This window comes from Ostrinia furnacalis, unplaced genomic scaffold (genome assembly GCF_004193835.3).
Source record: "Ostrinia furnacalis isolate ACB-3 unplaced genomic scaffold, ASM419383v2 OfSCF0694, whole genome shotgun sequence".
Classification (NCBI taxonomy): Eukaryota; Metazoa; Arthropoda; class Insecta; order Lepidoptera; family Crambidae; genus Ostrinia; species Ostrinia furnacalis.
The window spans coordinates 94275-108584 of record NW_021130933.1 but is presented as its reverse complement, the minus strand read 5'-3'; the positions used below and the strand labels follow the sequence as shown (position 1 = coordinate 108584).

At 39.3% G+C, this 14310-nt stretch overlaps 3 protein-coding genes across 5 annotated transcripts; 1 reads left to right on the top strand and 2 right to left on the bottom strand.

Annotated features, from left to right (window-relative positions):
* Nucleotides 1–373: 373 nt before the first annotated feature.
* On the bottom strand, nucleotides 374–3085 carry LOC114349545 (uncharacterized). Of its 3 annotated transcripts, none has more exons than XM_028299952.1 (3): nucleotides 2927–3085; nucleotides 2517–2644; nucleotides 374–504 (listed from the first exon to the last, which is right to left on the bottom strand). In XM_028299952.1, exons 1-3 carry the CDS (start codon nucleotides 3000–3002, stop codon nucleotides 394–396), a joined length of 315 nt encoding a protein of 104 aa, XP_028155753.1. In that variant the 5' UTR covers nucleotides 3003–3085; the 3' UTR covers nucleotides 374–393. The 3 variants fall into 3 exon arrangements, with proteins under 3 accessions (XP_028155753.1, XP_028155751.1, XP_028155752.1); XM_028299950.1 differs by lacking the exons at nucleotides 2517–2644; nucleotides 2927–3085 and adding exons at nucleotides 1051–1190; nucleotides 1541–1643; XM_028299951.1 differs by lacking the exons at nucleotides 2517–2644; nucleotides 2927–3085 and adding exons at nucleotides 1051–1178; nucleotides 1541–1643.
* Nucleotides 3086–3334: 249 nt separating this feature from the next.
* Nucleotides 3335–5520, top strand: LOC114349554 (uncharacterized). Its single transcript, XM_028299967.1, has 3 exons — nucleotides 3335–3657; nucleotides 4326–4478; nucleotides 4840–5520. The coding sequence occupies exons 1-3, from the start codon at nucleotides 3424–3426 to the stop codon at nucleotides 5518–5520; spliced, it is 1068 nt and encodes a 355-aa protein (XP_028155768.1). The 5' UTR covers nucleotides 3335–3423.
* Nucleotides 5521–6691: 1171 nt separating this feature from the next.
* On the bottom strand, nucleotides 6692–13853 carry edl (ETS-domain lacking). The gene is made up of 4 exons (XM_028299949.1): nucleotides 13663–13853; nucleotides 8132–8240; nucleotides 7430–7584; nucleotides 6692–6882 (listed from the first exon to the last, which is right to left on the bottom strand). The coding sequence occupies exons 1-4, from the start codon at nucleotides 13663–13665 to the stop codon at nucleotides 6814–6816; spliced, it is 336 nt and encodes a 111-aa protein (XP_028155750.1). The 5' UTR covers nucleotides 13666–13853; the 3' UTR covers nucleotides 6692–6813.
* Nucleotides 13854–14310: the final 457 nt, after the last annotated feature.

Here is a 14310-nt window from a genome sequence, read left to right as displayed (position 1 = left end):
ACGACCTAGATAGCCTATAGCCGGATTTATTTGTCTGACGTGTTGTGACGTGACGCATCAGAACAGTGTCGGTTACATTCACGAAATGACGTGTCGCGCATATGTATAAAACCGATTCTGATCTGATGCGTCACGAGACAACACATTAGACAAAATAAATATAAATCCCGGATTAAAACGATATGGTGCAAGTACACTGTGCGGAAAATTGACCATTTGTCCAAGTCGAAGCGCTAACCCGCACACCGAAGTGTGAATGACGCACGGGTGGAAGGAGAAAGTAACCGAGATGGTGTTCACACTATTGCGTCTTGGCCAATTTCAGTGTACACTGTACTTGCCCCGATATGGAAATGAAACCAATTGTCTCCCAGTATAGAGGTTTATTCCAAGTCACTTCTTCGTCATGGCGTCCTTGAAGGCGCTGGCGCCCGCTTGCAGCGCGCTCAGCAGTTTGGGCCCCTGCTCCGCCAGTGTCTTCGTGAAGTCTTCTACATTCTTTTTCTGGAAATACCGACTTTTATGAGTGATTTTTAAAACCACGTAAATAATAATTTGTCTCAAAATATAGGCAGTCAGTCCGATGTCGACACCCTTAGTGAGAAGCGAAGCTACGATTGCCGAACGGTGAAGGGGTCGGACTGGCCGACTCGTGATCCGGAGAACGCGGGTTCGATCCCCGCCGCTGCTCGACTATTGTGGTGAGCTCACTCGTGATACAAGCATATTTAGCTTAGTACGAGGGGCTAACTGGAGTTATTAAACAAATTACTAATAATCTTTAAAAAAAAACCACACAGTGCGGTGCGGTGAAGACTTGATTAGAGTGTCAGGCAGTGCTACAGAGAAATATGCGAAAATCAGGCCTCCTGAACCTAGCGTGGGGAGTGTAGGCCAATCCTTCCTTTTGCCTCTGGTAACTATTAGCAAAGTTCGTCATTCTACAATGGAGACCTCAGATCATAGAAGGGAAATGGAGACTAAGGTATTTGACCTGTTCTCCTGTAGTGGAGGGAGACTACATGAGCTGATGATTATGCAATATCTTACTTGTTCATCAGCTATTTTCCCAACAGCCTCCTTAAACTTGTCCAGCTCGACCGCTTGTTTGTTCGCGCAGTCCGTGAACAGTGCGCGTGCCTTCTCCTCTGCTGCTTTCGCGTCTTCAATGATCTTCGCTAAAAGCATTGCTAGGTTATGGTTAGAATTTGTTATGTTTAGTGGCCAAGAGATGGCGCTGCTTTTAAATTAGATTGCGGTGGTGTAAAGTGGTGGATAAGTGTTGCAAAAGTTTGTAAAGAAAAACAAATTTTTAATGAAATAACTAAGTTATTTAGAGTTAGAAATTATTTGCCTCCCTAACTCGTATGCCAGCGTGAAGAGTGTAGATTTCCATTTGCTGCCTCTATTGGCCCCCCACCTACGTGGCTAGCGCGGCAGCGAGGAGAGTGTGGACCACCATTTGTTTCTAGTAAATTGGAGACGTGAGACGTATGCTGATGAGATATGATGATGATGGGGTTATTTCAAAAGTGCTTACAGTCCTTCAACCATTTTATGAGACTCTCAACGTCAGTTTTTCCTTCTTTCTTTAGTTTTTCGAATGCCTCATCCATTGTGTTTTAATTTTACCAAAAACTTGTTTAATTTGTTTTATTTACATAAAAATGTCAATAGACATGACAAAAGGCCAAAGTGATTACGTGATTTTTTTAATAATATCTTTTTAATCTGTTTCTTTTAAGAAGGAGGTTGCAACAGTCACAAACTGTGCAACATAACAACAAACGCCTGACAATGAAACGAGCAAAAATATTTTTACTCAACATTGCTATGGCAATATGTTCAGGCGCTACAAAGTATTCTTGGAGATATTTTTATTTTCAAACCCTATATTGAAGTTTTAAAAGTTTCATGGCCAGCAACGGCGCGCGGCGGGCCGATTCAATGATTCCACGCACCCTGGGACACCTACTTTATGGCGGACAGCCTTTATTTAACGCGACACCTGACACCACATGTGGTGACGATTATTAGATGACAGGACTTATTCCACGATAGATAGTTTATAAAACTAGACTTATAATCTTCTCGAGTTTTAATAAAATAAAACAAAGTCAAAATTTCAATCAATCTAAAGTTTATTTCTTCAAAGCCTCCATGAAAGCGTCCGCGCCTGCCTTCAGCTTGTTGAGCATCTGGGGCCCCTGCTCCGCCAGTGTCTTAACCAGATCTTCCACGCTCTTTCTCTGAAAACCAAATTAAGTTTGAATTCGTAAAGCTTTAACAAAGTTGCAACAGTAAAGGCACGAAAATTAGGTTGCAGTATACTGGAAAACGAAACGTAATGTACCGTGTGTCGGCCCTAAGGACGTGAGAAACGTCTAAGTAGACGCGGCGCGGACAGCTCAGGACTAAGTAGTTGCTATGGAAATCCTTGGAAGAAGCCTTTGTCCAGTGGACGTCCACTAGCTGGAACGACCGAACGAGTCCCTATGGGCATTGAAACCGCATACCTGCTGCACAGCCAGCTTTTCCAAAGCCTGCTTGAACTTGGACAGCTCCACGCTTTGCTTGTTGGCGGCGTCGTCGAACAGGCGCCGCGCCTTCTCCTCCGCTTCCTTCGTGTTGTCTATGATCTTCGCTGAAAACCCAAAGACTTGTAGTAATAGTAAGTAGGTAGGTAGTTTCATGCTTTTGCTTTCAAGCGCAGCGTGGAACGTCCACCCACAAGGTGGACAGACCTCCTAAAGGTAGCAGGAAAGCGCTCTGGAAGTCATTAAGGGACCTGACCAGCCGGTGGCTGAAGCGACGAAGTATGAGAGCTGAGAATGATGTATGGGGCTAAAGTAGAGGCCTACTTATAAATACAGGGGGCAGCTTTACCACTCCTCGGTACCGCCCACGTATTCGATAACAAACTTACAATCTTTCATCCATTGAACCAGATGTTCGACATCGTTTTTGCCCTGTTTTTTCAGCTTTTCAAATTCCTCTTCCATGTTGATTTTTTTAAATTTTAGCCTGAGATTTTAGCAATCCTTTTTCATCTCACATTGCAAATTTTAGTTTTTTGACGCTGGTTTGACGTATTCTATCACGTGAAAGAGGTTTTCAGTCTTTGAGGTCGAAAAATAAATTTTCGAAGAACCGCGGTCATTGTGGAAATCTTTCATGATCACTCATCACCCACTGTGCATAGGAAACGAAACGTAACCGAATACAACGATTTCAATGAACGTGGAGAAAACTGGTACTACAAAATTAAGGCTTGAATTTGACAGATTTGCGTGGAAGTGGCGCCCCCAGCAAGGTAGTTGCTGAGCCCGACCGACCGTGGTCGACGATGGCGTCGTCAGTCTACGTCTGACGGCCAATTTGGTGTTCATTTTGAGGTTAAATTTTGTAATTTTTATAATCAAAATGGTTAGTGAAATAGACGAACGACGTGTGGTTAAAGAACTAATTGAATTGTATCGTAATCTACCATGCTTGTGGGACATGAGGTCTGAGGATTACAGATTTGTCAAGAAAAAAAACTTGGCATGGGGAATGTTACTTGAAAAACTTAAGGAAATTGATCCTGATGCCAATATTTATTCAGTTAAACGCAAGATTGACAATTTGAGAAATGGTTACAAAAGGGAGCTGAAGAAGGTAAAGTTTTTTTTAAGTTTTTTATTGTCCTAGAAAAACGAATTCGATATCGTATGTCTCACTCATTAGCATGGGAAGTGAAAAGGATAGGCGTAGATGACAGGTCATGTCTTCAGCTTGAATAGATGTCATGAGGTGGCCCCCAAGGTCAAATCAAGAATATGACCTTTGAAAACTTAACCTCCAAAGTCCAATATTTTTGGCGGGAATTTACGAAAATTCAACCCGACCATTTGACGATTGTTAATTAATAACGTGATTGTTAAATTATGATTATGTGAAATTATGAACACTTGTTGTTAATTATACTTATTTCTGTTGTATTTTGCTTACAATGTTCAGTTGGAAGCTAATGTAAGTAACAGAGTTAATTTTATTTAAAAACTGAATTAAAGTTTTATTATTTTCATAACAAGCAAAATTAGTTTATAACATTGTAAGTATTTATCTAAAAAACTGTCTAAAATATTGTTAGGACAAAATAATATTTTGGTTAGTAAAAATTACTAACTTCTATTTTTAGAACACAAGTGTGTCATTGGTTAATGTTGGCCATCCACTATTTTAATCATTCCATAAACTTTTTACTTAATATTATTATTCAATTACATGTTTTTGTATCAAAACCACGATTTAAATGCTATTTACTACTTTTCCGTTATTTCCAGGTAAGAAAATCACTTCAACAGAGCAAATCGGAAGAGGATGTTCACGAACCAAGCCTCTGGTATTTCAAGCTGCTGGATTTCCTGAGCGATAGAAAATATGAGATCTCTGAAGACTCCCAGTCGGACGATGTGTACATGGTGATCGTTGATGATGTGAGTATAATACCTATGACATTTTAAAACGCCCCACAGACCATAGACTTTTAAGTACCTATGACATTTTAAAATGCCCCACAGACTTTTAGTCGGCTGATAGTTGGGTCGGGCTGTTAATCAGTATGAATGAACATGTAATAATTTGGTTTCGACCGACTCCTCATACAAATTGAAAGCTGACGAAACTATAGGCCGACTAAAAACCTGTACTCACGCTTAGGCAATCATTTTTCTCTTCGAAACCATACGGGAAACTTATGGTTTAGGAATTTAAAAGCAAGTATAAAATGATTTTTCACACATAATTTTTCGTAACATATTATTAGACACCATTTAATTTTAATGTTTATTTTTTCAGAAATACCAGTCTTCCTCTCAAGTGAAGCACTCACAAGAAAACGAATTGGAAAAGCAGAAACAGTATTACACAGAGGAATTGAAACGATCGCTGCAAAAGGGTGACCTAACGATCAGAGAGACCCGTAGTCTGGACACAAACCCATTCGCAGTATACGTTGGAAAGCAGTTAGATGAAATGACCCCGTTCCAAAGGAAGGTAGCGGAGAAAGTGATATCAGAGGTGCTGTTCTTAGGCAAAACTGAGAGTCTTAACTTCGATTCCAAGGTGGTGACTCCTACAGAAACACCTAGACCGGAACCATGGGTCTCACCGAACAAAACTAGTGAAATAAAACAAAATCCACCAATATCTAAATTAGACATACTAAATTCAGCTACTAAAAGGAAAATATCAAGGGAACCAATTGTAAAAAAGAAGGCCAAAAGAAAAATTTCAACGGAAACTAAAAAAGGCAAACCTGAAACAGCTTTCATAGATATCCAGCTGAGTCCGGAGAGCTCACAGTGCTCATCGCAAAAGACATTAGTAAATCCGTTANATCCGTTGTCAACGGATGGCTCCTCGGAAGAATCTGATCAAGAGGAAGCGTTTGAAGTTGATGATGAAGAAACTAGTAAATATGATGATGATGATTCGAATGATGATTCGATTTTGAAAACACTGTTGAAATCTAAATGACAACTAATGAAAAAGGGGAAAACTCCAAAAAAGCACTACCTTCTACGAAAAGAAGTAAGATTGTTAACAAAAAATCGAATAAATCGATGGTTTTGAGAAAAACAAAATTGCATTCGTGAAAATTCGTGATACTTATTTTAATGTGTCTTTGTCTAAGTACTACACACTGTTTATTCATATAACAGTCAATGATACTCTCAATAGTCGTGTATCAATTTTAATTCGTTAAATCGATAAATTCACTCATCGTGTCGATTATTACATTTTTCGTTTGACTTTGGTAAGTCACGATGAGGTATTAATTAAAACCCTCCATATAATAGACTAATCATGTGGAGTATTGTGGAGACTTACTACTCAGTGGCGGATTTTAGCCTCTAAGTACGTCATTTTACTATTTCACGTGCAACAACGTAGGACGTCCACCCACAAGGTGGACCGACGACCTCATAAAGGTAGCAGGAAGGCGCTGGATGCAGGCCGCCACCAATCGGCCATTGTGGAAATCATTAGAGGAGGCCTATGTTCAGCAGTGGACGTCCTATGGCTGAAATGATGATGATGATGATGACGTGCAACAAAGATTCAATAAATGAGCCTGGTAAATGTATCAGGGATAGAAATTGTGATAATGTAAGGTATTTTTTTGTCATTTGATGGTGGATAGGTACTTATGTATAAACTTTTTATAAGCCAAAAAGGTATTTTATTAGGGTAATAAATAAGCTTTAATTTAATCGTAATTATAATTTAAGTCTTGATAGGACATCGTGACAAATAAAGCTATTTTGCTTGTACCTATTTGGTTTTATTTATCAGTTTTCGGAAATAAAAGTTTGTCTAACGATACGATTTTTCCCAAAGTCCACCAGTGGGGGACAACGGGAATACACTTATTATCCGTTATGTTGTCAGACTTATGTAAGAATGGTGCAAAAAGATATCTTTATTTAGTGGAAGTAGAAGGAAAAGGGGACCTCTAATTATTAGAAATGATAAGAAAATTATTTACAATGATTATTTTATATTTATTTACACCTTGACTAGAGGAATTATACAAAAATAATACTTAAAACTAGTTGTCTAAAACTAAAAAACAATGCGAAAAATTGGTATTATAATACTGACGAGTGATTCACAAAAATATAAGTGCAAAATTCTACTATGTACCTATTTACAGACTTTTTGCTAAATATTGTTCATAAATCCAAAAGAACTTGATTCAATATTATTATGAGGAATTTATAGCCTTAAGGTACTTTTAAGTGAATCTTTTTAGAGAATTTTAAGTAGTTATTTCGGCGACAATTTTTCAAACAGCTCTTGTAAGGCGAGTGCTTTCGCTAACCTCCTTCTGAAGTCCTAGAACAAAACAAAAATTACATTGATAAAAATGTTCCCATTCAAAAATAAAATATTTTGGCGGTAGGGCGGCCCCTGGGAAATTTTAGTATGTCCCCCACTAAATTATTGCAACTTTTTTGCAGTGGGGTCAAAAATGCCTGGATCTACCTTAGTCCTAGATAGTTTCTGTCAGCGTAGGACCGGTTTTGGTAATTTTCAAATGAAACCTTTAACCTATAGCCACGATAGCCCAACGGTGAAGTGGTCGGACTGGCCGACTCGAGATCCGAGGAACGCGGGTTCGAATCCCACCGCTGCGCGCTCGGCTGTTGTGGTGAGTACTAGTAACATAAGCTTATTTAGCTTAACACGAAGAGCTAACGGGACTAGTATTTACTAGAATTAGTAATTTGTGTAATACAAATTGTTACCTAATAATCTTTAAAAAAAAAACCTATGAACTTCTTAGAAATCTTCTGTTTAACCCGAAGGTTAACTGGTAAAAATGCCTTATAAAATTAACTGAGATGTCTATAAGTTTATAATATTCGATTTTCTGCCTTACCTGATGCAACATGTGTCCTCCATCGGGCACTCTGCTCGCAAACATGTCTTTGCTCATCAAACAGAGCGCCTTCCCGTTCATCGGGAACCGTTCCGGGAGACCACCGCGCCGGGACACCCAGCGGCCCACTTCTGCTCGGCCCCATGAGCGGGGATCTGGAAGAAAAGACATGGAACCGTTAATGAGGACTTAGGGAAATGTGGCTGGTAAACGCCGGAATTGCATGGAATGTTACTGTGCTAGTTTTGTCACTCAATAATTAACTAACCCCATCGCGCTGGCCACACAGGTTGGGGGCTTATTCCACTATTCCCCGTTGACAATCCCCGTCAACGGGGATTAGTGAACAAAAAGTTCATTAATCTCCGTTATAATAGGATTTTATTTTGATTTTATAAGGTCCAATTGGCGTTAACGGGGAATAGTGAACAAAAAGTTCACTAATCCCCGTTTGTCAATGGGGAATAGTGGAATAAGCCAGGTTGGGGAGGTTCACATAATTATTTTGTCCCTTTAGTCTGCCGCGGAAGTCTAAGGGTAAGTATGGCCAGATATTCGCGACACGGTGTTTCTATGACGAAGCAGCGTCCTCAGGGCGCCGGGAGTCTCACACACCACCCTGCCTCCAGGCAGGTTAATACGCGTATAATAATGAAAAAATAGTCAAATGATGTAGACTATGTATGTAGATAATATATTTACCTAAAGGTAGGTCATCTTCCTGCAACACCCGCAAGTCTAGCGCGTCCCATTTGCCCCCATCGGCGGGCGGCACGCGGTCACAGCGCGCTTGCGTTGGCATTGTGTAGGTCTGTAACAAAACCATCATTTGAAACCAACAATCAATAAAAATGTGTGTTTGATTTTATTATTGTCACAAAATCAATCGAAACAATCTTCTAACGACAAGGACAGCGCCATCTATTGTGTCTTTATCACATTAATAACATTAGGAAGTGTATTCATCCACATGGGATATCCGCCGCCATTGAGCGAACACAAAGCGCGGGAAACCGATCATTTGACGAAATCCGCCATTTTGTGTCCAACCGGAAACGGATGTGGGCCACGACGTCTATTACCACAGATTAATGGATATGGACGTTATGTAATTGATTTGGAATCACGTAAATACTTGCTGTATAATAGATGAATTTTGCAGATTTATAATAACAAACATTAACTGTATCCATCTCCTGTACCACATTTATAGCAAATAAATGATGATTCTGATTCTGATTCTGAAAACAACGTGACAGACAGTCTTGAGTTCGAATAACGGTTGGTTTAATTCAGAAATTAGTTCTACTTTATCGGAAACCTACAACAATACGTTACTAGCGGCCGCCCTCGACTTCGTACGCGTGGATCCCAGATCCCAGGAGTTTCGTAAAATCCGTTCTTAGTGAGCGCCTACGTTCTAAAAGGACCCCCATGCAAAATTTGAGACTCCTAGCACTTGTAGTTTAACTGAGATTTCGTGATGAGTGAGTCAGTCAATCAGTGACCTTTCGCTTTTATAGCTTAGATTTAATTTGTGTTTTAATTTAGGCTTGTATCGGAGGGGGTTTACCACTGAGGTCATCGGGGATCGAACCCGCGACCTCGCGCAAATCGACCTAATCGTTGAGCTCTTTGCTTCCCACAGGCGTCTGGGTTTTCTGAGATGCAGTATAGATGATGATGAATCTGAGTACAAAATCGGTTCGATTCTTACCTGAGTCAATTTAGAAATATTTTAAGTCTAAGTGTGATGCGAACATAGGTATTAATTTTTTCTCTCTCTCCTTGTTTCAGCCATATGACGTCCACTGCTGGACAAACGCTTCCCAAGGGTTTCCACAACGAGCGGTCCTCGCTGCCCGCATCCAGCCACTTTCCGCAACCTTCGCCAGACCCTCGTTTAGATTATTTTTATGTAAAGTTAACTTCGTTGTTATTGTGTAAACGCTTACTTACTCATTCAAGTGTAATTTAAAAAACCATCGCACCATTACATAATGCGTCCGCTTATAATTTCTTGTATAAAAACCTTTTTTACCACTTTTCCGCTCAGCAGTCACTGGCAACTGTTTATTTTTTTTCAGCGTCATCAAAAACTATGGTTCAGCCGGCCGGAAGCGCGCGCGCCTTCCCGGACGTACCATATTTGAAATCGACACTACCGGCCGGTTTGAAAAAGGAACTGGCGGTTTTTATTACTTTCGTGACGCGTGCGTAATGTGTTATACTTTTTTTGTAATGTGGGTGTTTACAAATTGAGTTTAAATGATTAGATTCTGATAAGATGCACTGGATATGAAGATCGATAGACGAAGATTATAATAGCTAGAGAATAAGTAAGTTTCCGTTTCAGGTGCTATTTGAAGCACATTGGNAAGCTATATTGGATAGACTATAGCGGCCGCCCGCGACTTCGTACGCGTGGATTCCAGTTTACTCCCTTAGCGGTGGAGTTTCGTAAAATTCGTTCTTAGTGAGCACCTACGTTCTAAAAGGAACCCCCATGCAAAATTTGAGACTCCTTGTAGTTTCTGAGATTTAGTGAGTCAGTCAATCAAGACCTTTCGCTTTTATAGATGTAGATTTAATTTGTGTTTTAATTTAGGCTTTTATCAGAGGGGGTTCATCATAAGGGGGGTTCAGCGGTCATCGGGATCGAACCCGCGACCTCGCGTAATTCGACCTTAATCGTTGAGCTCTCTCTGCTTCCCAGGCGTCTGGGTTTGCTGAGATTCAGTATAGATGATGAATCGCAGTGCAAAATCGGTTCGATTCTTACCTGAGTCAATTTAGAACATATTTTAAGTCTAAAAGTGTGATGCGAACATAGGTTTATGTATTTCTCTCTCTCCTTGTTTCAGCCATATGACGTCCACAGCTGGACAAACGCTTCCCAAGGGTTTCCACAACGAGCGGTCATCGCTGCCCGCATCCACCTACTTCCCGCGACCTTCACCAGACCTTCGTATAGATTTTTAATGCAAAGTTCATTTCGTAGTTATTGTGTAAACGCTTATTCATTCAATAATTTAAAAAACCATCGCGCCAATAATGAGTCCGCTTATAATTTCTTGTATAAAAACCTTTTTTACCACTTTTCCGCTCAGCAGTCACTGGCAACTGTTTATTTTTTTTCAGCGTCATCAAAAACTATGGTTCAGCCGGCCGGAAGCGCGCGCGCCTTCCCGGACGTACCATATTTGAAATCGACACTACCGGCCGATTTGAAAAAGGAACTGGCGGTTTTTATTACTTTCGTGACGCGTGCGTAATGTGTTATACTTTTTTTGTAATGTGGGTGTTTACAAATTGAGTTCAGATGATTAGATAAGATACACTGGATATGAAGATCGACAGACCAACAATAAAAAAGCTAGAGAATAAGTAAGTTTCCTAATTAGTTTTTGGGGCCCGTATTTGGTACACTACCAAAAGTGAACTTGTAGTTTTTACCCGACTGCGCCAGAAGGAAGGTTATGTTTATTTTCACTTACTTTAACACCGTGTTGGGCGCCCAAGTATTTAGCTTCTAACTCGTGTGTGCTCGTGTCACGGTGTTTATAATAAAACTCTCCCTAAGTTATAGTTGCTAATCGTTTAATTGTGACACAAAACTTACGCCTACGCCTATGTATTTAGATTTTGTCAATTACTCAACTCACGAAATAGCCGCCAAGGACCAAGCCTTAAATTAGGCTTTTTGTCTATGGTTTTAGAGATTCACGTAGAAAGCAATGTTATGATGAGTGTTGAGAGCTTTGAGCTGTCCCTAATCTGTTTATAATAGAGTGTAAGCAATAATGTTCGTCTTGTCGTTTTTACCCTAAAAATGTTCGTGGGATTCCTTATTTCCAAATAAATAACTTTTATCCTATTTTTGACTCGTTACAAAACACCAAGTCAAGTGGTTGCAGTCTCCACAGACTCTTGCACGCAACAGTTTCCCGCCATTGTCTGCGCCATGTTGGTACCGGAAGTGCGGAGCGCGGGAAAGGAGCTGCCAAACGTTAGATAGGGATGGGGTGAGATTCGATTGTTGTTGTCGATTTTAGAGTCAAATTTTTGATTTGTTCTTAATAAAATTGAATTCTTGAAAGTGCAGCAGCATTATAAATGTAATTATGATTAACTTCCAATCAGTAAAGCAATTTAGATTCTACCTTCCATGTTTCCATGCATTGCAGAAAATTAGTAATTTTGGCGACTTGGAGTTGACATCTACAATAACTTTTTGATATTGAGCTGTGACTATGAGGTCTCACAGTGCCAATGCCACATGAACCAATCACAGAACTCTAGTCAACACTGTGCGTTCGATTTTCTGCTTCACTTAAGCAAGCATCGTTTGTGAATAGATACGGGCGTTAATGTCGTTGAGCTATCAACTCAAATAGCAAATCCGCAAGATATTTGCATAACAATTAGAATTTAGATACATTTACCTACAACGTCACTTAGTCTTGACGCTGAATTACCAACACATTTTTCAATTTGCAGGTTTAGTACCGTCGAACCACATCGGATTAAGAGAACTCTGTCTTCCATTAGTACTAGACCATAAATTAAACACGTAACGAGTAGCTAGTATTTATTCTGTGGTGGAAGTAAGATTTTTGTCGACATCGATGTTATCCCAGCCCTAGGCGGCAACAACAATGGGGCGATTACCGCAAATCGTGAGATGGTGAGACGAACTTTCCTTTTGTTTTTGTCGGGCTTAGGAAGTCGGCAATTGGAGAGATGGGAATGAAAGTCGTGTTTTGTTGTCCGCTGCGGGTTTTTAGCATCCCGCTGCTAAACGAGGTTAAATTATTGTCACAGAATAGCTAAGTAATTCTAGCGGTATTGCTATGCTTTATTTGCTATGGTGTTACTTTCTTTTACTCCCTTGTGAATAACGGTGCGAATTTTACCATAAACTTTTCTTAGTTAAAGAAATATTCTCATAGATTCTGTTCTATGAGTGGTCAAAATATTTTAGATCAATCTTTCCTTGAAATTTTATTACGGATCTAAATGACGCGGACGTTCACGAGAAATCGGAGATGAAATTAAAAGCGTAGATATTAAGGTTGATTGATTGAAGCTTGTGTAACTAATTAATTAATTGAAAACCCGTTGCAATCAACCGATCTATACGTAACGCTTTCGATTTCCTTTCGCTAAAATTTCATTTAGTCATGACTAACTGTTCAACGAGCGTGTAAGTTTTATTAGTAAGGAGTATGTCTTTATTATGAAACAATACTCAAGTATGAATCTTTGCTCAATAAATTTTTTTAAGCTCAAATTCGAATTGAGCAACATGGAGCAATAAAGAACGAGAATTTGAATGACTTCAAATGTACTTCAGATTTTTATGCTCTGTCACATTATAATATGTCAATGTTATCCCTCCCGTGCCGCTCCCATACCTCAGATACGAAACAGAACATGACCTTTAGAACCATGGTTCTAAAGGTTCGTTTTACAGAACTGTGAGGTATTCTTTCGATAGTTGGATTAGTCTAAATCGATTATACGACTACGATTGGGTCACTTATTGGGTACCTTAGTTGGTTATTCAGCAGTAGTAAGTAGGTAGTATCTATCCGATCGCTTTCAGTTAGATACAAATTGCATAATTCCATTGCTGCGTGATAGAAATCGTTTTAATTCTATGATTCCATTATTGATAGGTAGGTAGGTATGTCATTTTGAGATCCCTTATTAAATGCATCAGTAGATCCTTATGCTTTTTACCTCTCAGCAGCAGACTATAATTTGGAACACAAATTGTATCTAAATTCGGTTACTTTAAAAGTTTAAATCATCATCCCCATCACCATTAGGGCATTTAATTTTACTCTGTAGCTTTTAAATGTGTTCTCCGTTTTCTAAATATTGAGGGTCGAGCGCGAGCTCTTGACGCTCTTGTTGGATTCAAATCCGAATTTTCAGCTAAGCGCACAGGCGCTTCATACCTAATTAATTTAGACGGGAACCCCTGCCGTGTTCAGCTAACCGGATATTTTTTAAATTTTCACCTTCACATCATTTAAAAAATTCAGACAACATTAACTGTAAAAACATTGACACATAATTCCTTATAAAATTGACTCAGTACCTTCAGAAATCCATTTTTGGTCATAACAGAAATAAATCGCTTCCTGCTGATAGATTTTTGAATAATTTTCTCAAAAGATAAAATCACAATAAAATAAAATTACGCGGGTAAAATTAATCCTTACCATAAATAATAAACAAGCGAAGAAAATCCGGGTTTTTCTTGTTCTTCAATTCCACACACAAACCACAAGAGTTCAATAAACACACAAAATAATCACTGATTAAACTTTAAAATATCGATATCGGTAAAAACGTAGTCAAAACAGCACGTGCGCTCTCGACGGTGAGCGAACGACGAATGAAAGAATTTTCGATTCTATTCCGAACTTGAATGAATGCAGATGTCTTCCTTTACAACTCATTTAAAAAGTAACTCAATTGACTTTTCAGCACACTGCAACTTCAACTGTATTAGTAAGAGAAACAAAGTCCAAAGTTGCTTGAGTTTGTAATCGGAGTTATGTTGTTGTTCAACCTCAAAAGGATTTGCAAGCATGCGCCGTCTGTGGCCGGATGCGGGCTGTAACGACTATCCCTTTCGCTCATATGTGTTTACCACAAGTGTGAGTAGGACGGAGAATTGTTTTTGAATCGATAATGTATTCTCGCATCCTGCCTGTCAACGTGCGGTTTGAAACTAATCGTTTCCGTATCAAATTTGAACTTTTGAATGACGTATGTTCGTTTTTTGCGAGTTGAAATTGTGTTCTACGTGCGTGTTACAAGGTTTATTTTTCTTTAGCTGTTCTGAGAAAGATTTTACAGAATTA